Below are 23,815 nucleotides of genomic sequence, written 5' to 3'. Positions count from 1 at the left end.
TGAAAAAAAAAAAATTAATTAATTAATTTTGAAAAATAAATAAATAATAAAAAACAGAACACATTTATGCAGAAGCCACACAGCCCTGTGAAAGGGGTTTATCAACAGTCCTGATCCCAAGGACAGGTGCACGTATCACTCGAGAGCTTCTGTAAGCCATGAGTAAAATTTTCCGGTCCGATGCCTACTGTATATATTATTGCCGTATGATTTAGATGAATATAATTCCATGGTTATATAGAATCTGGTTTATCTGATATCCGACATATATGCATCCGATTTATAGAGGGTTAACTGTAAAGATTAAAATCAGAACCTGAAGGAGAGAGAGAGAGAGAGAGAGAGAGAGAGAGAGAGAGAGAGAGAGAGAGAGAGAGAGAGAGAGAGAGAGAGAGAGAGAGAGAGAGGATACCTGGTACTGTATAGGTCCCGGGTACCAGCTAGAGCAGTACCTACCTCCAGGTTTGCCGGGAATACCTGAGATATCCCACACCCGAACAGTCAGATCCAATGAGGCTGACACAATGAGGTCTTGGGAAGGGTGGAAGCGGGCACACATCACATAGTGATTGTGGCCCGTCAGGATGGACACACAAGATCGACTCTGCCAGTTCCAGATGCGGATGGTCTGGTCGTCCGAGGCAGAAAGGATCCATGGGTACTCCTTTATGAAACAAGTATGGGAGTTAGTCTTTGCTGCTTATTCTTATGCTATATCAAATGAAATCAATTAATTCTTCTAACAGTCTCATATGGACTAAGATAACCTTGCCTATTCTACTTCTACATGTTCATACACAAATAAACACAACAATATTCTACACAACAAAAAGTGACAGAAAAGAAACGGTAACACATGGAGAACTTGTTGTGTCGAAAAATGTGGGACAGGAGGAGCCAAGCAAATAAAAAAAAAAGATGGAAAGTAAGACTAGTGAGATAATGGTGAGGGACAGTGAGGCTTACCTGGTGGAACTCAGTGGTACGAATGTAGTCCAGATGGCCCAGCAGTGTGAAGAGACATCGTCGCAGTTTGTAGTTCCACACCTGAGGATGATAAATAATGAAACAATCAAAAGAAATACACATGAATATTTCCATATCATGCATAAATCATCAAGACAGTGTGTGGAGCAAGACAAAAAAAAAAAAAAGGAAAAAAAATGGGAGAGAAATCTACAGTTCTGAAGATCATACACAATAAGACAAACAAAAACACAATGCAAATTCCTACACTGATTCTGAATTATCATGATAGTGAATGCTGAGACAATGACGAGAATGAACATCAAGGAAGAAAGTCAATGAAAGAAAGAAAAGAAAAAAATCACATCATTCAACCCTTTATGGAAAAAAGGAACATTAAACTAAATAATAATGTCTCTTAATTATCAGTCACCACTATTCAGTTACACTAGGCATTACAACTATTTAATTTGTAGTCTTTAATCTACCTGGCTAATTCTTAATGAGCAAGGAGTTTTGAAATAAATAATGGGAGAAAGGGAAAAGTAACAGAATATGATACTAAACATATAAAAAAGAACAAAATCATAAAAAAAGGGAAGATGCAAGAAGCCATCAGATATCCACATGACAAAGCCTTTATAAAACACACCTATCTATTCCCACATATCATTGCCATCCATACATTTCCATCATTATTAAGAATCTTTAATGATAATGACTCACCACTACAATAAAAGAACTCCATCACCATTTATTTTGTAAGCAGATGAAGAACATGAGTACAAACACTGTGAGGCGTGTGAAGGCTAACCATTTCAAGGCTGTGTGGAAGGAAATATTCAGCAGCCTTCACCATGGGTATGACAAACCTGGCTTCAAGTATGGGGCTGTGGGAAGGAGGGGCTAGAGGTTATCCTGGGTGGGAAGTGTTGGGTACATAAGCCGTACTGGGTGTGGCAAACAGAGCTTGGCGTGAAGACAGTGGTACATGAAAGATCGTAGTTGTTATAGTAGCATTACTCCTTGTCTGGTGTTTAGTAGTCAGTGGTAGTAAAGATACGGTGATGATAGTGATTATAGCAGCAGAAAGAGCAGCAGCAGCTGGCTCAAACAAATATATACCACTCAAATATGGTAATAACAGAGAAAGAGAGAATGGGGGAGAGGGGGCGTGGTGGCAGCATCAACACACACGGTAGATCAGGGAGCAAGAGGAGGAGCAGCAGCAGGATGGGTAAGGTGACGATGAGAGGCACACCCACAACCTCCACACCCATGTCCTTACCTTGATCTTGTAGTCATCGCCGCCAGACACGAAGAGCGGCTGTTGTTGGTGGAAGCAAACGGCTCGCACGGGACCCTCATGTTCATCAAACTTGTCCATCAGCGTACACATTCGGTAGTCCCATAGCTGAATGATACCGCTGTGCAGACTGTGGGCAGAAGGAACCATTGAGAGAGGTGATGAGATGACATGAAGCTGGTGGTCAGGAGAGATGTGAGATGAAGTAAGGTATGGAACAAATGATAAGAGACTGAGATAAATATGGTTAGATAATGTAATGTAAAGTAAGGAAGGGAGATGAGGTGAAGTGATGGGAAGTACGGAAAAGATGAGCTGATACATGTGATGAAATGTGATTAGGTGGCGTCAAGTGAGGTATGGAAGGGATACGAGGTGAAATGAGGTAAGATGTGAAGTGAGGCAAGAATAAGTGAAATAAACTAATTAACATAATTGAAAAAAAAGGCCGTAATAATGTCGGCCATGAAAGGATTATTAAACAGACAAAACATGAAGAGCGAGGTGAGATTATCAATGTATTTCCAACATTTGTCTCAACCAATAACCCAAAAATAAAAAGTTCAAGGTTGAATACAAGAACCAGACGGCTTAAAAAAAAAAAAAATGGTTGCTGACTGGTGCGCAAGGCAAGGAAGGAGGACAGGGAATGAGGAGGGGAGCTCAAGAAGGGGATGCAGACCACGCCCATTTCTCTTCCCCCTTTCCGTATCCCTCCTTACATTCTCAAGACTTCCCAGTCGCATTACACTGGAAACAAAATCCTACGTAAATAAAGATAAATAAAGTTATAATGCAAAAGGAGCAAAACAATAATAATCAAAGCATTATGATGTGTCAAGGGGGCGTTTCAAAAGGTTTATGTATACGAGGAAGCACATCTAGCGAACCCTAACCTATCTTGTCCTCGCTCTCTCGCATACTTGAAGCAAAACCAGAGACGTGAACGTAGCGCGTGAGGTGACAATGGAACAAAGGTGGTGGTGGTGATGGTAAATACGGAGATAGCTAGAGTGCTGGAGAAGGAGGAGGAGGAGGTAAAAAAGTAGATGACATTCACTGAGGGAAACTTCTAATTTAAGAACATCGGGAACTGAATCAAACCCGTGACTTTTTTTTTTCATGTTCAGTCTGAGTGCGGTTTTGATTACCTAAGTATGACGTATGTATGATGGCCACAGGGACGGACGGACGGACACACACACACACACACACACACACACACACACACACACACACACACACACACACACACACACACACACACACACACATTCACTACTTCCACAAAACCTTCACATCTGGAAGCATAACCATAAGACCACTAAGCTGGGTTACGAAGACTTGGAAGCATTCGCACGTCTTAGAATGTCTTCCCTTTTGTCTTTTCATAAGGTCTAACTGCCAATGTATTCAACTATAACGTGAGAGATAGAGGGACGAAATCTGAACGTCTTCCTCTCGAATATGGAGAATAACAGTAACTATATATCCTATCAAAGTAGCGGAAGGGAAATAAGAAAGACAGGAACAGTTAGATATTAATTACGTAACTAGGTGAATTATGTTACGGGTCGTCACAATCTTCATTAGAACAACAATAAAATCAACGAAAACAATAATATGGAAGTCATGTCAACCGTACAAAGAAACATACTAATAACAGAAAGGAGGAAGTAAAGAAAGAGTTCATGCCCAACGTACAAAACAAAGAATACGATTAAGAATAATAGCAAGAGTGAAAACGTCTTCGTTAAACCTTCACTGGATCAAGAAGAAAAAGAAGAAGAAGAAGAAAAAGAAAAATTGTAAACCTCACTAAGACTTAAAAAAAAAGACAAGAAGAAAAGAAAGACCCCACGATAATCCTAAGTGAAAAATAATAACTCAACGAGCAAATATGGGAAGAAATCAAATGGAAATGAATAATACTAGTGTGTCGGGCCAGCGCGAGAGGTTCCCAAGGCCAACCACCACAGCTGTCACCCCTTCTCCTCCTCTTCCTCCTCCTCCAGGTGTAAACAAAAAACGGACCACACCGTCCCCTTCTTCCACCCCCTTTCTCCACGGGATGTGTTGTTCTCCAAGGGATGTGTTGTTAAGAGTCACGAGTGTAATTAATCATCACCACCACCACCACCACCATCAATTCCTCTTCCCTCTAATTCTCATCCTCCTTCTCGTTATTTTCGTCCTTCAAATAATTCAAAGTGTAAAGACGAAGCAGAACGCCACCTCTCTCTCTCTCTCTCTCTCTCTCTCTCTCTCTCTCTCTCTCTCTCTCTCTCTCTCTCTCAAAGTTCCAAACATCTCCATCTTTTACTTCTATCTTACGTAAAAAAAGCCTACCCATACCTTCCCGTTATATAAAAAAGAATCAAGGTTATGATTGTAACTTCCCTGGTCCTTACTAACTGACTGACTGACTCACCATTTAACACACACGCACACACTGACGGAGGAACGACATATAACGGTGAGTCTATTATTTATCTGGAAAGAGTTAACTGTACCACAAAGGGTTTCTGTCTTACTGCAATGATCTGGAAATATTCAGTAAGGTGTCACGGCCGCACCTGCCAATAATTAGAACACCACATCCGGAATACCCTCGACAGGTAAGTGGAGAAAGGAGATTTAGTGAGATATTTAAAGATACATAGAAAATGACAACTAACTGAATAAAATGGGTAATGTAAGGAGATCGTGATGTATATTGAAGTTACATAAGAACACAAATTAACGAAATGAAGTAATATTAGGAGAAAATTAACTCCTTCAGTACTGGAACGCATTTTTACCATGAGTTTTGGGAGAGATTAGACGACTTTCTTGACATAAGGAAGTGTCTATGGAGGTCTGAGGATTAATGGTCCGAGTCTTCACTATCTTAATCTCCACGCAAGTTTCTGAAGCTGTATAAAATCACCATACAATAAGCAGAATGAATATAAAAACGCGTCATGGTACTGAAGAAGTTAAGGAAATATTAAAGATACATAACATGACAGATAATTGAATGAAAGAGGTATCATTAGAATATGAAATGTGAAGGAAATATTAAGATTCACCTCACTCATAAGGAAACAATTCAATAAAAACTTGCAAGGACGGAAAGTGAGAGTAAATAAAAATAAATAAAAAAAAAACAGGGATAGCGAGAGAGAAACATGAATTAACAAAACTGAAAGAATGAGAACAATATACAGAAATAAAACAAATACAAAACAATACATAGAGAGAGAGAGAGAGAGAGAGAGAGAGAGAGAGAGAGAGAGAGAGAGAGAGAGAGAGAGAGAGAGAGAGAGAGAGAGAGAGAGAGAGAGAGAGAGAGAGAGAGAGAAGAGAAGAGAAGAGAAGAGAAGAGAAGAGAAGAGAAGAGAAGGATGAAAAGAGGAAGAAGAGAAGACAAGAGTAGTGAAGTGAAGAAAAGTGAAGAGAAGAGAAGAAAAGAGAAGAGAAGAATAGAGAAAAGAAGAGAAGAGAAGAGAAGAAAACAAAAAAAGAATAATGAAGAAAAGAAAAGAGAAAAGAAGAGAAGGGAAGAGAAGAGAACAAAAACAAAACAAAACATTACACAATCACATCACGAAATAAAAAAAGAAAAAACCGAAGTAAAAATAAGGAAAAAGAAGAAAAAGAAAAAGAACAAGAAAAACAAAACATGGAGACAAAGAGAGAGAGAGAGAGAGAGAGAGAGAGAGAGAGAGAGAGAGAGAGAGAGAGAGAGAGAGAGAGAGAGAGAGAGAGAGAGAGAACAATAGACAACAAACATAGAAACTAAACAAAAACAATCACAAAATATACAAGAAAAAAAAAAGACGAGAAGAAAAGAACAACAACAACAACAACAACAACAACAACAACAACAACAATCACGAAAAAAAGACTAAGAAGAAAACGAAGAGAATAGAAAGAAGGATATAAGGTAAGAGGACAAGATGGAGAGAAGGGAGAGGTAATGAAGAGGTTTGTGTGTGTGAGGGTCGTGTGAGAGGGAAGAGGGGAAAGGAGAGGGGGATTGGTTTTCCTTACGGTATACATATATGTCTCACCTCCCCATCCCCAGAATACGTGGAAGCTAAGATACAAGAAGAAGAAGAAGAAGAAGAAGAAGAAGAAGAAGAAGAAGAAGAAGAAGAAGAAGAAGAAGAAGAAGAAGAAGAAAATAAATAAATAAATAAATAAATAAATAAATAAATAAATAATAATAATAATAATAATAATAATAATAATAATAATAATAATAATTAGAAGAAGAAGAAGAAGAAGAAGAAGAAGAAGAAGAAGAAGAAGAAGAAGAAGAAGAAGAAGAAGAAGAAGAAGAAGAAGAAGAAGAAGAAGAAGAAGAAGAAGAAGAAGAAAAAAAAAAAAGAGAAAGAAAGGAGGAGGAGGAAGAGAAACGAGAAAAGGAAATGACAAGGAGAATAAGAGAAAGAGATAAGAAAGAGTAAGAGGAGAAGGAAGACAGAGACAACGAGACATAAATGGCAAGGGAAATAGGAAAACGAGGAAGGGAAAAGACAGAAAATAAAGAATATATATGAAGAAAACAAAAAGATCGAAAAGAAAAACCATGAAAGACAAATATTATAACAAAGAAAGGATGAAAAGGAGAAGAGAAAACATATTAATGGTTAACGAGAGAGAGAGAGAGAGAGAGAGAGAGAGAGAGAGAGAGAGAGAGAGAGAGAGAGAGAGAGAGAGAGAGAGAGAGAGAGAACAAAGGAAAAATGAAGCAACAAGCACATGCATCAGAACAAGAGAAACGAACAAAGCACAAGAAACAAGGAAGGAAAGAGAGAGAGAGAGAGAGAGAGAGAGAGAGAGAGAGAGAGAGAGAGAGAGAGAGAGAGAGAGAGAGAGAGAGAGAGAGAGAGAGAGAGAGAGAGATCGTTTACGGCAACATACGGAAGAGAACACGAGAACATTGATGCAAAACCTTCCATGGCAACACGGAAGGAGGAGGAGGAGGAGGAGGAGGAAGAGACACGATCACCAGACCTGTAATATTAGGAGAATGAAGTCCCATCGAGGGTCTGGAGCTGAGTCACCACACCTACTGGAGGAGGAGGAGGAGGAGTAGGGGGGCACCAGGAGCACATCAGGGCAGCACTAAAGGTCCCTAGAGTGAGGCAAGAAGACCTGACATCGCCAAGGAGCACCAGAGGGATTCGTGAAAGGTCTTCTCTCTTCCTCCTCCCTTTCTTCGTCTCCTGGTAATAGTTGTGCATCCATAAAACACCAGCACCACCTCTCTCTCTCTCTCTCTCTCTCTCTCTCTCTCTCTCTCATTCAAGTATGCATTAATAACCAGCATAGAACAACATCCATCTCTCTCGTGGCTGACAGTAGAGGATGTCAAAGAAGGCTTCCCTGCCGTTGCCTGTGTAAGGTTAAGACCAAGGTGATTTGTGTCCCGTTAAGCACGTTAGTTCACCTGCAGGACAATACAAGCTGTTGCTCTTCCTAGGGTGTGTCAGGCTGGTGGAGCTGTGTAAGGTCTGGTGAGAGTGGATGTTGTGTAGGTGGTGGATTTGGGGTGTGTGTGTGTGTAATTCACTGTTTGATCTGCTGCAGTCTCTGACGAGACAGCCAGACGTTACCCTACGGAACGAGCTCAGAGCTCATTGTTTCCGATCTTCGGATAGGCCTGAGACCAGGCACACACCACACACCGGGACAACAAGGTCACAACTCCTCGATTTACATCCCGTACCTACTCACTGCTAGGTGAAGAGGGGCTACACGTGAAAGGAGACACACCCAAATATCTCCACCCGACCGGGGAATCGAACCCCGGTCATCTGGCTTGTGAAGCCAGCGCTCTAACCACTGAGCTACCGGTGTGTGTGTGTGTGTGTGTGTGTGTGTGTGTGTGTGTGTGTGTGTGTGTGTGTGTGTGTGTGTGTGTGTGTGTGTGTGTGTATTTGACTGTTTGATCTGCTGCAGTCTCTGAAGAGACAGCCAGACGTTACCCTTACGGAACGAGCTCAGAGCTCATTATTTCCGATCTTCGGATAGGCCTGAGAGAGAGAGAGAGAGAGAGAGAGAGAGAGAGAGAGAGAGAGAGAGAGAGAGAGAGAGAGAGAGAGAGTACTGTTCACATGTTTTCCACACTTATGTAAGAGACTAATTTACAACAAAAACAGACGCATTGAGTAAAAAAAATAAATAAATAAATAAAACACTTATGCTCCTTCAACCTCCACGTGAAAACACCGCACCATCCACACCCCAACAGACTCTAAACCCCCTCAGTACCATGGCGAGCTTTCACATTCATTCTGCTTACTATCTGGCGATTTTATACAGCTTCGGAAACTCATGTGGAGGATTAAAACAATGAAAACTCTGGCCATTAGTCTCCACAGACCTTTCCTGATGTCAATAAAATCGTTTAAATATTTGGCGATTTTATGCAGCTTCAGAAATTTATGTGGGGGATTAAAACAGTGAAAACTTTCGCCATTAATCTACTGACCTCCACAGACCTTTCCTAATGTTAATAAAATCGCCTAATCATACCCAGACTCGTGCTAAAAATGTGTCCTAGTACTAAAGGGGTTAATAAAGCACTTTAGCCTCACCTCACCTGACCTCACCTTACATAATCTTACTTCACCTGGCTTAACTTAACCCTATATAACCTTACCTTACCTAATCTCTACAATCATCACCTGACCCACCTGGCGAACTATACCACCTCTCACTCTCTCCCTAGACATCCTAAACCCTGGCAGTCCCACCACCCACCCCCAGCAAGTCCGCTCCAGGGCGATGCGGGCCGGGGGGCGAAGAAAGGCACGCGCGTGAACTAATCCTAAAAACAGCAACGTAACAACGGGACGAGGAAATGCGGACACCTGCGATAAACTTTCATAACTCTGTGGTCAGGAGGAGGAGGAGGAGGAGGAGGAGGAGGAGGAGGAGGAGGAGGAGGAGGAGGAGGAGGAGAAGAAGAAGAAGAAGAAGAAGAAGAAGAAGAAGAAGAAGAAGAAGAAGAAGAAGAAGAAGAAGAAGAAGAAGAAGAAGAAGAAGAAGAAGAAGAAGAAGAAGAAGAAGAAGAAGGAGGAAGGAGGAGGAGACGGAATAGGGAATAAAGAAGAACAAGAAGTAACAGAAGGAAGGAGGAGGAGACGGAATAGGGGATAAAGAAGAAGAACAACAAGAACAAGAAGAAAAAGAAAGAAAGAAAGAAAAAGAAAGAAAGAGAGAGAAAGAAAGAAAGAAAGAAGGAAGGAAGGAAGGAAGGAAGGAAGGAAGGAAGGAAGGAAGGAAGGAAGGAAGGAAGGAAGGAAGGAAGAAAAGAAGAAAGAAAGGGAGGAGAAATAGCAGAAAGAGAACAACGACAAGAACAACAACAACAACAACAACAGGAGGAGGAGGAGGAGGAATAATTTCATGAGCATCTTAGCATTCGTTGTGTCTCTCCGTTGCTACATGGAAGAGGAGGAGGAGGAGGAGGAGGAGGAGGAGGAGGAGGAGGAGGAGGAGGAGGAGGAGGAGGAGGAGGAGGAGGAGGAGGAAAAGGGAGGGGCGCCAAGGTAAACCAGGGAAGAAGGCAATGGGCTTGATATTTCACCGCCAAGCACTCTCTCTCTCTCTCTCTCTCTCTCTCTCTCTCTCTCTCTCTCTCTCTCTCTCTCTCTCTCTGGCTTCCCTTACCTACACCCTCACAATCCATTCCCTCGCTACTGCAATAACCTTAATACAATCCTCATACTCAAAGCTACTACCATTTAGAGAAGCTGGGAATACACAAAGGGATGGGGAGAAACAAGGATGGCTAATAAAAGGTACAGGGAAAGGTAAATGAAAATAAAAAACAAAGTGAAGTAAAGGAAAGGGGGGAAGATGTGCATTCTACGATTCTACTCCCACCCAAGCAAAAGGAAGGAGAAATGGAGAGAGAGAATGGAGCAAGATGTGAAATGGCTTGGAAAAAATAGGAAGGCGAGATTGAAGTGCTAAAGGGTGCCGTAGGAGAGGAAGGAAATGAAAAAAACGAGGATGGGGTTTATGTAAGAAAGCCGGAGGAGGAGGACGAAGGAAAGACGAAGGAAAGAAGGAAGGACGGGGAGACTTGGCTAGACTGAGAGTGAAAGTGACGAGTCCCTTGCCTGCCACACCACCACAGGGCGACCCTCTTGCCTCACCACCACCACCACCACCACCACCTCCTCCTCCTCCACCTCCTCTCCTGCATTTATCTCGCCACCTCCTACTCCCCATTTTCATTTCAATTTTTTCACCACTCTATTACTAAGCATTTGCAACGGTTTCTTCCTGGATGAACGGGGATGAGAGAGAGAGAGAGAGAGAGAGAGAGAGAGAGAGAGAGAGAGAGAGCGGAGGAAGGGAGCAACAAAATTCTAACGGGACTGAAGGAAACTTGTCTCGTGGCGCAGTTCACAATAGGTCGTGTGTGTGTGTGTGTGTGTGTGTGTGTGTGTGTGTGTGTGTGTGTGTGTGTGTGTGTGTGTGTGTGTATTTTCCCCTGGCCTCGCGGTCTTCGTGACTGGATCCGAATATGCGCTCACGACGGTACTCAGATCACAAACAATAACCATCTGGACAGGCTGCACACACTTAGACAAAGGCATTATTACTCTTTGCTAAGGACTACGAGCTCTGGCGGCCACGAGGGTCCCATACCGAGAGGCGAGGGGATCCGTCAATGGAAGGTGTGGCTGCAACTGTCTTTGCATCCATGAAAACAAAAGTGAAAGCAAAGACGCTGGCTGGCAGACACGAACGCATAAAATCAACACTTCTGGGAACACCGGCGAAAGAGTCACGTCCAGGGCGGAGCGAGTGGTTATCGGTCTGTCTAGCAGGCGACGTAGTGGCTCTCGTCTACGTGGCGGTGACCTGCTACCGACCTGTGACGTCATGAAGCAGGTCAAGGTTCCTTAAAAGATTCTTAGAACCAGATAGAGCAGGCTGAGACGCCACCGCTTCAGTCGCTGCCACTACCGTCACTGCCGCCCCTACCCACCACCTACCACCGGCGCCTTACACCTTAGTCATCGGCAGAAGGGGAAGCAGTGAAGGGCACGCCGGCAACATCCCCCACCTGTGTATCCGGTGCGGGAGACTGGGAGGGGGGGAAGGAGTCTGGGTGTGTCAGATGTGATGTGGCGGGCTAAAAAGGAGTGTGGTAGGCTGTGACTTGTGTTGGAGTTGGGCGGGGAGGCTGACGGTTCGAGCTGTGAGTGGTGTACGGTGTGTGTGTGTGTGTGTGTGTGTGTGTGTGTGTGTGTGTGTGTGTGTGTGACGGGCGGGCGGTTGGGCGGGCGGTTGGGCAGGCAGGCAGGCAGGCACGGAGTGAGTGAGTGAGTGAGGCAGCCGTGCGTGCGGTGCGCTAATATTGGGTAGGCTGTTGCACAACCTTTAAGACGCTCGTTGTCTGACCTGACCCCACGTGGCAAGGGGGTCACGGACGGTGGGAAGAAGGGGAGAAGAGGAAGGGAGGGAGTAAGGAGGGAGAAGAGAGGAAAGACTAGGGAGAGAAAGGAGGGAGGTATGGCACTACTCTCTCCCTCCTTCTCACCCCCATCCCCGGCACCACTAAACCGGTCCTCGTTGGTGTCAGTCACGCTCGATAATTTACTGCTGATTTCCCTCCTTTCCTCTCCTCCTCCCCATCTTTTCTATTTTCATCTTTCTCTTATCCCCCCTTCCTATTCTGACTTTCCTCCCTTCGCCTCTGAATGGCCTCAGGTGAACTGCGACAAGACAAGCGGGGACCAAACAGCACCTCGGAGGAAAAACAAGGGAAAAAAAAACGAAAAGGGAAAAAAATGTGTGTGTGTGTGTGTGTGTGTGTGTGTGTGTGTGTGTGTGTGTGTGTGTGTGTGTGTGTGTGTGTGTGTAAACAGTTGTTAGTGAAATATAAAGAAAAGCTGACAAACAGCAAAAAGTAAAATAAAAAAAATAAAAAAAAGATACGGAGAGAAAGTGCTAAAAGAGGCTGTTGTTCCTGAGTTGGGCAGCACTTTCATCCCTCCCTCCTTTCCTTCCTTCACGTCCTCACCTCCCATCCCCACCCTGCTTGTGACACTTACCCTATACTAACAAGCACCGGAAGCCCACCCCTCTGCTGTTCAAAAGTCGAAGGCTGCTGATGGTTTTCGCATATTTTGACACATAACCAGACACGTCCATGTAAGGCGCAACTACTTAATCCCTTTCTCGCGTACTACAGCACCATAACCACGTATACTTAAAATTACCATGAAAACCAATGCGATGAGGAAACTTCATCCTAAAATAGACATCTTACCTTGACTCCGACGGCTCGTGATTTATGTACCGGGACCAGTTTTAACTTTCCCCAAAACAACAAAGTATCTGAATAATTTAAAGTGTATGTTTGCTCATAACTTTTCCCACATAACTACGCAGAGAGAACCAGCCTGTTACGAACACGTTTACTAATAGAATACTAGTTGACCACACTGAAAATGAAAATGAAAAAAAGTCACTAACTTCCATGCCAGTAAGGATTTTGTATGGACCCCATCCCTTTAAACACTATGAGCCAGGCAAGGCAGTCCAACACTCCTGATCTTTCCTATCATTCTTTGCTCCCTCGTCCCTCCTTATCCTTGATCCCAGTGAGCTTGTGTCACCTCTAATTCTATCCACCCCCACCACCACTGCCAGACTCCCAAGGACCGAGAGATGGGCACGCTGGCGGCATCTGGCAACTATTACGAACTATATAAGAGGGACTAGGTACATGCAAGCCTTTGTTGAGTGTCAGTTTTCGGCAAGAAAGTGTTCAGCCATGCGAGGAGTGAGTATGTTCCCGTGTGTGTGTGTGTGTGTGTGTGTGTGTGTGTGTGTGTGTGTGTGTGTGTGTGTGTGTGTGTGTGTGTGTGTGTGTGTGTGTGTGTGTCCTAAGATAGAGTAGCAGTGCAGGTGAAAATTAAATCACGGCTGCTTCATTGGTTAATGGCGAAGGAACAAGAATAGTGATGTCCATGACAGTGGTGGCGGTAGTGGTGATAACTGTGACCTCAGATGATATTGTATTTGATTAGTAGTAACTAAAAACATACAATAGTGATTAATGACAAGATTTTTTATTTTTTGTTTTTGCTGCTGTTCATGTTGCAGGTGGTGATGGTGATGGAATAGTGATGCAGTGAGTTGTGATAGTGATGGAGAGAGACCAGTGCATGCAATGATGAAAGTGGTGGTGACTGGTGTAGAGTGCTGGTGGTGGCGGTGGTGGTGGTGACGGAGATATGACCACGGTGGCTGTGTATGACATGACTTGCATTCAATTGTCACGAAGGAATGCGACGAAAAGAAAATTTAAAAAAATGCACACATGAATTATCTGCAAAATTGTCACGATTTTTCACAGTTTCCCTTGGCGATCACGTGAGCCATCGCCACTTGTAACAGCGGACTTTCTCTCAACACACTTTACACTAACTACTTTTCCTATCATTGTATTTCCATTGCTGTATTCCACAAGCACACACTTGGAACCACTGCACGTGACAAACAACAAAAACTACTACTAATAATAATAATAATACCACTACTGTGTCATTATTAGCTTCACGACACGGAGGACAGAAGGTGACAAGTGACAAGCAGCTACATGTAATAAGGCGCACGTTCCAAATCTCGCCGCTTTCCCTTTCTATTTGTTCCTGAACACTGCACACTCACGCAGCTACGGGCCTGAGTTTGCACTTTCCTGCACTTTCCCAGAGAGAGAGAGAGAGAGAGAGAGAGAGCGAAAATTATATTAATAACACAGACACTATCTTAGTAAAACCAAACGACAAAAAAAAAAAAGTGTTCAGTTATAATACTGCAAGAGCAACAGAGGGGTGGGGTGGGGTGGGGGATCGGGGAGGGTGGTGGAAGGTCGGCGGCCTAACTGTGTCAGATAAAAGGTCTGATGTGATGACATAACAAAGACTGGCCTTCTTCCCCCTCCTCCCTCCTTACCACTATCCCCGTGCACTGAGGGAGGGAGAGGTGGGGTAGGGAGAGCAGGAGTGAGCAAGAACGTAAAGCTGGGAGGAGGAGGAGGAGGAGGAGGAGGAGAACTGAACACGACTGCAGGAGTGAAAGTGAAGATTGACCTCACCTGTTTCTCCGCCGCCAACACCATACAGTAGGTTGTCAGGTACATAAACGCTCACTATACACACCACAGCCATTGACACCACCACCATACCTGTCTACCTTCTATGGGCACCACATTAATATCTCATTGGAAGGGGGGGAGTAGTAGTAGTAGTAGTAGTAGTAGTAGTAGTAGTAGTAGTAGTGGTGGTGGTGGTGGTGGTGGTGGTGGTGGTGGTGGTGGTGATGATGATGATGATGATGATGATGATGATGATGATGATGATGATGGTGGTGGTGGTGGTGGTGGTGGTGTCAAGGGTCAAGACTCCTTGCCCTCTCAAATACTCACCATGTCACATCACTCTTAGCAACACAACGTTTCTTTCTCAGCCCAGACAGATTAGTGGTGTCTTAACCAGGCCACAGAGAGAGAGAGAGAGAGAGAGAGAGAGAGAGAGAGAGAGAGAGAGAGAGAGAGAGAGAGAGAGAGAGAGAGAGAGAGAGAGAGAGAGAGAGAGAGAGAGAGAGAGAGAGAGAGGGATTTTTCTGTAAGCATTGCCAAACAGGACCAGTTTTTCCTCCCATTTTACTCCACCTGTAATTTACCAAGGGTTTTCTCCTGAATGGTGACAGTCTGACTAAACAGAACCTTAATGAGTGATAATGTTGTGGTGTTTGCCATTTCAGGCTGTTCTGGTGGTGCTGGCAGTGGTGGGGGCAGTGGTGGTGTCAGCTAGTAAACCCAACATCCGCCCCATCACCATTGAAGAGTTGTTAAACGACCATCCAGACCTCAAGGCTTCACTGGCTGCCAAGCTCAGTGCTTCCAAGGGAGAGCAAGGCTCCGGACCTTCAGCTGTCTCCACCACTACTACCACCACCACCACAACCACCACCACCCCACCACCACAGGCAGACTCTCCTACAGCCCCCACAGCATCCACAACTCCCACAGGCAGGAAGAGGATAAGGGGAAGGGGGCGAGGTAGGCAGCAGGGTGGCCGGCGACGCAGGCCGGTGGCAGAGACATCCACACACTTTGCAGAAGAGGAGGCCAGCCACAGACTACGTGTGGTGCCCAGCCAAGGTGTGCAAAATGCACGAAGATTTCCCACAGGAAAATGAGATTACTAAACCACCACCATCACCACACACTGGCCAGAGATGACAAACCAAGATATGCTTTATCACAGAAAAACCTTACAAGCCACAGGGCATCCCTGACTAATTTTGTTGACACAAATTCTACCTACATACTTTTTTAGAATACTGTATTTGTATACCTATATATGAATTTGCAGTCTTCAAATATTATTTAAAGATGTTGATAAATACTACACAACATCTATGAGGATAGTTAAGTATTCCAAGCTTCAAGCTCAGCCCATCAAGCTTGTTGGGTGACCACTGAATCATTCATTTTGGGTGCCAATGCAAAATTATCCTGACATATCTTCTAAACCACACAATGTGGCTCCCTTGTCTACTCTCATCCACCAAAGTTATTTGTCACAAAATCACGAATCTTTGTTATGTATGTACAAACTCAGGCCAGACACCTGGCTCTCACTACCTTCATTGAACATGTAAATATCAACAGATCAAAAATGAAAGTGCTACTTTTAACCATACTTGATTTTTCACTATGATGTTCTCATCATCCAATCCCTCATTTCCTCCTCCTTATTGCAAAACAATGATTGAAGAGCTAAAGGGAAAAGTTAATTAAGTTTAAAGGATACCTAAATATAAATACATTTTTATATATTTCTTAAAATCAACTAAGATTACCGCATAGTTTTCCTGTGAAATCAAAATTGATTAAAACATTTATAATGAAATAATTACTGGAACTTTATATAGCAAAGCATTGCTGAAACTTCCAAAAATTCAAAAAAATCTTTACACAAAACATCAAAATATTTAAGACAGCCATTGAATGTGAAGACACTAAACTTTTTATCTTTTCACTATGCCTAACAGATGGAAGGAATAGCCACACACAAGTAACTCAAAGCAATCATAGACACATAGAGAGAGAGAGAGAGAGAGAGAGAGAGAGAGAGAGAGAGAGAGAGAGAGAGAGAGAGAGAGAGAGAGAGAGAGAGAGAGAGAGAGAGAGAGAGAGAGAGAGAGAGAGAGAGAGAGAGAGAGAGAGAGAGAGAGAGAGAGAGAGAGAGAGAGCGAGCACCCAGCAGTCAATTTTCTTGTCATTCAATTCACTGACTTCTCCACTTGTCATTACTAATTTAATCAAGAATTGTCATTATCTTTTTTCATTTCATAATAAAATTTACTTTTTACCTGAAATTATCATAACCTATATAATTTTTATTTGTAAGATCTTTTCATGATATTTTTTTCAATTGGCAGTAAATGAAATAGCAGATAAAAGGTTAGCTTCTGATCACCATAATGGGCATTATTCAATCATATTACCTGACAGGATATATACCAGTGAAAAGTTAACAACAAATACTGTCTTTGCTTCTATCCAGTCACACATGAAATTGATCAATACAACCCTTAGCTTCAAAAGTCATGGATCTAAAGAGTTAAGAGGCAAGACAGACAATAGAGCTATGCTAAATGCAGCAAGACCATCAGCACAGAGCCAAGCCAAATGTCTCTATTTAGCATAAACTCTACCCAAAGCTTACATATACATATCCCACAAGAAGCAAAGAAACAAATAACCTTCCTATACATTCATGTAGACACTGGACTGTACAAGGTGATATTAACTTTCATTATGGTACGTGCTGGGATGAGGCAAGTGAACATGGTGAGAATTAATCTCCATACACTTGACCTCCATGCACAAGGAGTGGAGTGACACTAAAAGATTTACAGAAAGACCTGCTCAGAATTGAATATGAGAGAGTGAGAGGCCACACTGTCACGGCCACCATGGTGCTTTGGTCAGGCTAGCCATGAACCAAGTTTCATGCATATATCTGGACAATTTATACTTGTTCAGAATCACAAGCACAGTTATTTTGATGAGGATGGCCATGAACTAAGTTTCATGCTTTTTTCTCACCAGCTTATTCTCTTCAACAAACTTAATTACAGTCATTCCTGTCTCCTTCTCCACTCCATATATCTAATAAAATACTGGCAAATAACATCTAATGCTGTCATCTTAAGACTGATTACAGGTTTCAGAATAAGCTGGCAAAAATCCTTTATAAACACACAATCATAGTTAGATATAGTCCTCAAGATGGACATTCAAATTACAAAACTATTCATACACCTGACCTAAAACAGCACCACAAAAGATTTTAAATGTCCATTTATGAGATGACAGAAGGTGTTTATGAGTATGGGAAACTATTCCTTGTATGAGAGGATGACCTTCACTGAGATAAGACTGAGGTGAATTTTATGAAAGAAAAATGAGAGGAAAATAAAAGGACAAAAGTATATAGGAAGAGAGTGCAAGGATAACCAAAAATGAAGATTAAAGAACTTATACAGAACTGTAACTCTGCTTCCTTGCTTATTGAATCACTTAAGTACAATGGTTGGTGATAAATGGATATTGAGTAATTGACAGTTGCCAAATGGCAATCAAATAATATGGAAGTATCTTCTTTAAACTACAGTTTCCAAATGCTGCATTGATCTCTACAGAAACAATACAGTTGAACCTTGATGCAATGGACTAAAAAGAGGGACCACTGGTCTGTTAAAGTCGATTGTCTGTTAGTGTGAGGATACCTTCCCAGGGTGTGAAAATATAGGATTAACTAACTACATTCCATAAAAAGTGTTACCTATGTACAGCATTTCACCGCATTTTCTTTCAGTCTGACTTTTGACTTGCGAATATCACTTACTGTTTGTTTCTTAATGGCATACTCACACACAGGAGCGACTGGCACACTGGATTCCACCTTCTTAATAAAGTAATATTTAGATTTACATGCTTTTTTTTACCGATCCCCTTCTCTTTCGATGACATAATGCATTTCACTGCATTGCATGATTACATAAGCATAAAAAACTTGGAAGAACAGGCCAAAACACAGCAAGTTCCCTGGCAATCACAGCTCATCCAACTCTTCTAAACAACACTAGCCTGGTAAGTTCTAATTTCTCTGCAGTTATACTTACACATGCTTTGTTTTACCACTTGACTTCTCTTTCTATGCCATAATGAAATCACTGCACTGTAGTTACATATAAGCATAAAAAACACCAAAAAACAGGTGAAAACACAGCTAGTTCCCAGGCAACCATAACTCATTCTACACCTGTAAACATAAACACATGGCTTGCGTGTTTACTCACTAGTGGCCATTTACTGAACTACCAGTCTCGGTACACTTCTGCCATGAGTTTTAAACAATTAGACAAACATTCAGATCTGCAGACTTTGTTAATTTTTGTCTGTTGCAACCAATATCAGATTAGACAACCCAGACCAGCGGATTTTGTCCACTGCCTCCGAAATCCATTGCAGCAGGGTACATTACATCGAGGTTCAATTTGTATCTTGAAACACAGTGACTTTTGTTATTAGTAAAGGTGGTGCAGAGCAAGGCTAACCTTACACATCAAATGGTCTGATACAAGTTCAGGCAGCTGTCAGTCCTTCTATAGGTAATGCAAATGATTGATCACAGGAGGCTAACAGTGTTGTCTGCTGCACTATATCTTGACCAAATATAAGCTACAAACAAGACCAATATAATATTTTCTGCTATCTTTCACTTCAGTCATCATTAAACTTGTAACCCTGATGGCCCACCTCGTAACAGTCTTCAAAAACAGTACTTTCATGTTAATCATATACACAAAATAGTGTCAACCTCCACCTTGTCCATTAGATTCCAGCATCATGAACACTTACAAACACTTCCTAAGCATTCCAATTTAAGGGCAGGACTTCAAAGCCCAATAACGTGATTCAATATAACTGCACTCTATGTCCACTTTTGTTTCCAATGTGATGGTAAAGCATTTCTTAACACTATCATTGCTTTTGTATAAACAAAGCCTGTCTAGACATGTCAGAATGCTACTGTTCATAACTATTCCTACAACTACTGCCAGTGAATTATGTACTTTCATGTGTAGCTTTGCAGCAAACCCTGACACACCATGACTGTGGTTTCATTTGAAATTTGTGCTTTCCAGAAGCTGTGATAACGTGTTTCTCTCAGAATATGTGCCACTCACAGTTATGATTGCCTAAGGTTTTCTGTCTTTTATCCCACTGCCTAGTCAAAATTCATTTTATTTATGTTGATTACTGAGAATCAGTGCAAGCCTCCTGGGCTCAATGTATGTAAAAGTTGCTGCTCTGTAATTATTCCCTTTGTCTTTAAGTTGCTTTCAATTTTTTTCTCATATTTCTATGCCTATTCACTATTTCAAAGCTTGTAAGGTAATGCAAGCAAATAACATTCTGAATCAAAACTTATTTTGCAACATACTATGGCTGATAATAATGACACTGAGCTTACATATATATGACTGGAATTATGATGACAGAAATAATCACATAGAAGTATAGTGAAGAAGAGAACATCAGTGAAAAATGACAGTGATGGTGAAGCTACAGCAATCCCTGTGAATAGCCCCGCTATCCATGGTACCACAAAGTTTACATTGCAGTATGTAGTAGGTTTTGTTTCAAAGAAGAAAAAGTTTTGAATAAGAAGTATATCTGGTTTTCAGATGAAATATGTAACTTTGTTTCCTTGTACATTTGATCTCTCCTAATAAATGTTTTACTACAATATTCTGTAATGCCAGATTAATTTTTCTTCACAAATCTGCAAAGTGCAACTCATTATTGTTAGAATTACATAATGACATTTATTTAGTTTACATATTGTCAAATATTGACAATATAAAAATTCACCAAAGTACCTTTGTTTTATATCTATATGTATGCTAACTACACTCAATCCTCATTTTCTGGAGCAAATGATGCAGGCACCAGTCTGGGTCCTTCAATTGCCAAATATGGTTATTTGTCACCTTACACTTTTTAATCTATTTTGATTTCCCTGACCAACTAACCCAAAACAAACTTAATCTAAGCTAACCTAACCTAAAACTAGCATAACTAACTAGCTGAGAGGCACAAAAAACTTCATAGATGTTTAGTACAGTGAGCTTACTACCACAACATGCAGCCATGTCATGCAATGCTGGCCATGTCTGCATCGCCAGCTTCACAGAAGATTTAAAAGTCTGTGTCAATTGTGGAATTGCCACAGCCAACCATCACTCCTAAAATTTTCTATATCAATCTTCTGTGCCAGCTTCCTGGCTGCTACAAAGATTTCAATGCCACAGACATTGATCCCCACCACACATACCCCTTCATAACTGTGGCATCTAATGCAGCATCTTTTCTGCTCCCTTAAATATTTCCTTCGTGCACCTTTACTACTTTTACTTGATGATGCATCCATGCAGTATTTGCCACAATATTCTATCAGCTTATCTTTTGATTTTCTAATGTTTGACACAGTCTGCTTGGCCACACCATACTCCTCACAAATACTTATAACATTAATGCCTTTCTCTAATTTTCTTATCAATTCCAGCTTTTAAGCCACAGTTAGGGCCACTAGCTCATGCTTAACACCCTTAGAAGATATAATTAAACATTATAAGGTATTGAATAATGCACAAATTTGTTCACTTATCAGACAAAACACTGTTCTGAGCATAGGCCGGAGCTACCGCACTTTTTTACAACAGCCTGTCACCATCTATTGATTGCTTCTCACAGCATGTGAGGCGTGCATTGTTTGAATTCATTTGTTTACCATCCACACTCAAATTAATAAATTATTACCTGGAAACTGTCCGGATGAACTGAAATCTGGATAAACGAGGGTCAAGTATACGTTTTCTTTACACCAACGAAGTATAAGGACTAACTTTGCCTTGATCAATGTTCATATCTACAAAAGTTTGCAAGGTGTGAAGGAAGGTTACCAGATGTACTGGAGTTTTTGGTGAGATTGCTCAAAAGCCAAATACTCCAAAAAGACACAGTAACATTACAAATGATTCTGGTAAATTTCAAGGACACATTGTTAAAAATAAAGGGTGAATTTATGCTACTAATGATGTCATGATAAACATGATATCATGATGACAGCATGATGGAAGCAGAAACAGCAAAGTAGAAGGCAGCAAAAGAATATCAATGTCCCTCACCTTACGAGGACCCACGGTCGCTTGGAATGGAAAGAGAGCCCCTTCACACGGGCACTCTTGGTCTCAAACTTGGTTAACATGGTTGTTGTGGTGACTCACTAATATTCTGAAATGTGAAAACTTACATTACATTCAAAGTAATCAAACATTCACAATACGGTGGCGTAGTGGATAAGGTAGTGAGCGTGGGATCGGGCAGACGTTCACGCATAGGTTCAAATCCCACCACGTACAGCCTTAAAACACTTTGCCATTTGTCGAGTGGTTTAAAGTTACCTACATATCACCATGATACCCAGGTTCTAGGTGGTTACACTCAAGATGAGCTTGGGTGGTGATATGGGCCCAAATATGAGTACCACTATAAATAAAATTGCCTGCACCACTAATGGTTGGAAGCTGAACACTTGCACTAAAAAAAAAAAAAATTCCAAATATTTGATGTGTTGGCAGACCTGCCAAAATATTAGGCAAGCAAAGTCTCAAAACAAAAGAAAAGGCATCCTATCTTTATTTTTACCTAGCCTCATCATATTTTGTCTGTAGACCCACCACTAGCAATGTACATAGACCCATGAAGTTACAGAGTCTATGGTACAAGACATATAATTTTATTCTTGCAGCTTTTCATATACAGGAATGTAATATATATATATATATATATATATATATATATATATATATATATATATATATATATATATATATATGTATATATATATATCTTGCTCAGACAAACATTTATGATTTTTCAATTATGGTTCGATATACTTTCCTTGTCCATTCACCCATGGGCACACTGAGCCTTGGAACAGCTTTAGGCATAGGTACTACTTACTGTCATTTTGTCAATTTCTATTTTTCACATACTACTAACATTACTTGTACATATGTGACACTGTCAAATATATTCTGCATGGTCAAGTAGCTATTAATGTTTTTCAATAAGTCAGATATACTTTCTTCAGCCATTCATCTGCAGATTAAGACCCAAAAACATCAGTGAATGGAGTGGCATGCCTTGTCTTGCTATTTACCCATAGAAGTATTATTTCAGTAGTCTTTATCAGTCTGTTAAGGATTTGCAACCGATCCGGGGGAGAAGGACGCGCAGAGCTCTCACTACAAAAACATGAGCCACACACTAGAATCCATGGCAGGGCAAACTGCAAAGTGACCCAATACAGCACTTTCTGTGGGCATACACCCTGTTTTTTTTAAGAAAGAGAAGAGCAGGTGGGAATACAATAAATAAATTAACAAATGTTATGTTATATGTTAAATATGGTTTCCCTGTCTTTTAGCTGATTCCTTCAAGATCTTTTGGTGAACCTGCAATTTCAGTGGGCATTTTTCTTATGTTTTATGGCCCTTGGCAGGTCTCTCTTTGCGTAAAAAAAAATAAATAAATAATTACTTGCGAGGGAAACAAAGTATAGATTAATTCCAAACATGTCGAAAACTACCAGAGCTAAATAGTTTCATCCTGAAGTTAGAATATAGCGTAAGACTGTACACTTACCGAATCTTTGGTCAAATCTGTGGACACAAAAATAAATTAAGTAAATAAATAAGTAAAACAGGTGACACCCATCCTCCACTCATAGTACTGTTCCACCACTACGTTCTGGCATTACAACACAATGCTGATTAACATCCAGACATTCTTAACAAATACAAAAAACCCTCACCAGGAATACAATGCAATGTGTGGCAGGTTACAAGATCCAGGAACAACACCAGCCGTCACCCGGCCGCCCGTCTCAGTGTTGACGTGGACGCCTCTACCAGTCTGCCCTCTACTCTCTGCTCTCTTCACGTCTTGTCAAATATCGTTAACGTAATTCTTTTATATATCTATTATGTCTGGTATTTGCTTATTTATTCTAATTGTGGTATTTCTATGGCTGTTCTTAATTGCCTCTTGTATTATATGTTTTTTAATAATTTTGTTTATATTTATACTCTCTATCAAGGAGATTGAATCCTTGATATCGATACATATATTGGTTAGTTTAAGTCATTCAGAGTGCATTTTTTTTTTTTTTTTTGTCAAAATATACCTTTTACATGTATTTTGGTTCAAGCCTTGGGGAAGCCAGAAGCCGGGGTGACCTGGCACTTGCCTTCCTGTATTGTTGTGCACGTCTCTTAGAACATAAAGTAAAGCCATCAGTCAACCAATCAATGACTTTATCATCATAAGAAAATAAGGGAAGCTGCAAGAAGCCATCAGGCCAACACATT

At 41.4% G+C, this 23,815-nt stretch overlaps 2 protein-coding genes across 3 annotated transcripts in view; one reads left to right on the top strand and one right to left on the bottom strand.

Moving 5' to 3' along the window:
- LOC123506508 (coatomer subunit alpha-like) overlaps positions 1–23,417 on the bottom strand; it is a 39,176-nt gene extending 15,759 nt beyond the window's left edge. The window contains exons 1-5 of one of the 2 annotated variants that reach the window (XM_045258638.1): positions 23,260–23,417; positions 21,569–21,674; positions 2,255–2,402; positions 967–1,047; positions 457–664 (exon numbers count right to left, since the gene is read on the bottom strand). In XM_045258638.1, coding sequence (XP_045114573.1) covers positions 457–664; positions 967–1,047; positions 2,255–2,402; positions 21,569–21,648 — 517 coding nt within the window. In that variant the 5' untranslated portion in view covers positions 21,649–21,674; positions 23,260–23,417. The remainder of the gene's footprint in view (positions 1–456; positions 665–966; positions 1,048–2,254; positions 2,403–21,568; positions 21,675–23,259) is intronic. The other variant, XM_045258639.1, reaches the window with a different exon arrangement.
- On the top strand, positions 12,997–16,005 carry LOC123506509. The gene is made up of 2 exons (XM_045258640.1): positions 12,997–13,076; positions 15,062–16,005. The coding sequence occupies exons 1-2, from the start codon at positions 13,020–13,022 to the stop codon at positions 15,497–15,499; spliced, it is 495 nt and encodes a 164-aa protein (XP_045114575.1). The 5' UTR covers positions 12,997–13,019; the 3' UTR covers positions 15,500–16,005.
- Positions 23,418–23,815: the final 398 nt, after the last annotated feature.

Source organism: Portunus trituberculatus, chromosome 20 (assembly GCF_017591435.1).
Source record: "Portunus trituberculatus isolate SZX2019 chromosome 20, ASM1759143v1, whole genome shotgun sequence".
In the NCBI taxonomy this organism is placed as follows: Eukaryota; Metazoa; Arthropoda; class Malacostraca; order Decapoda; family Portunidae; genus Portunus; species Portunus trituberculatus.
Note: the sequence above shows the minus strand (reverse complement) of the source record. Positions and strands in the feature narration are given on the sequence as shown.

Bases quoted from the DNA above. Each gene is read 5' to 3' on its own strand.
- LOC123506509 (XM_045258640.1), top strand. From the start codon at position 13,020: ATGCAAGCCTTTGTTGAGTGTCAGTTTTCGGCAAGAAAGTGTTCAGCC. The intron at 13,077-15,061 runs GTGAGTATGTTC...TTGCCATTTCAG, and splicing joins AGTGTTCAGCCATGCGAGGA to GCTGTTCTGGTGGTGCTGGC.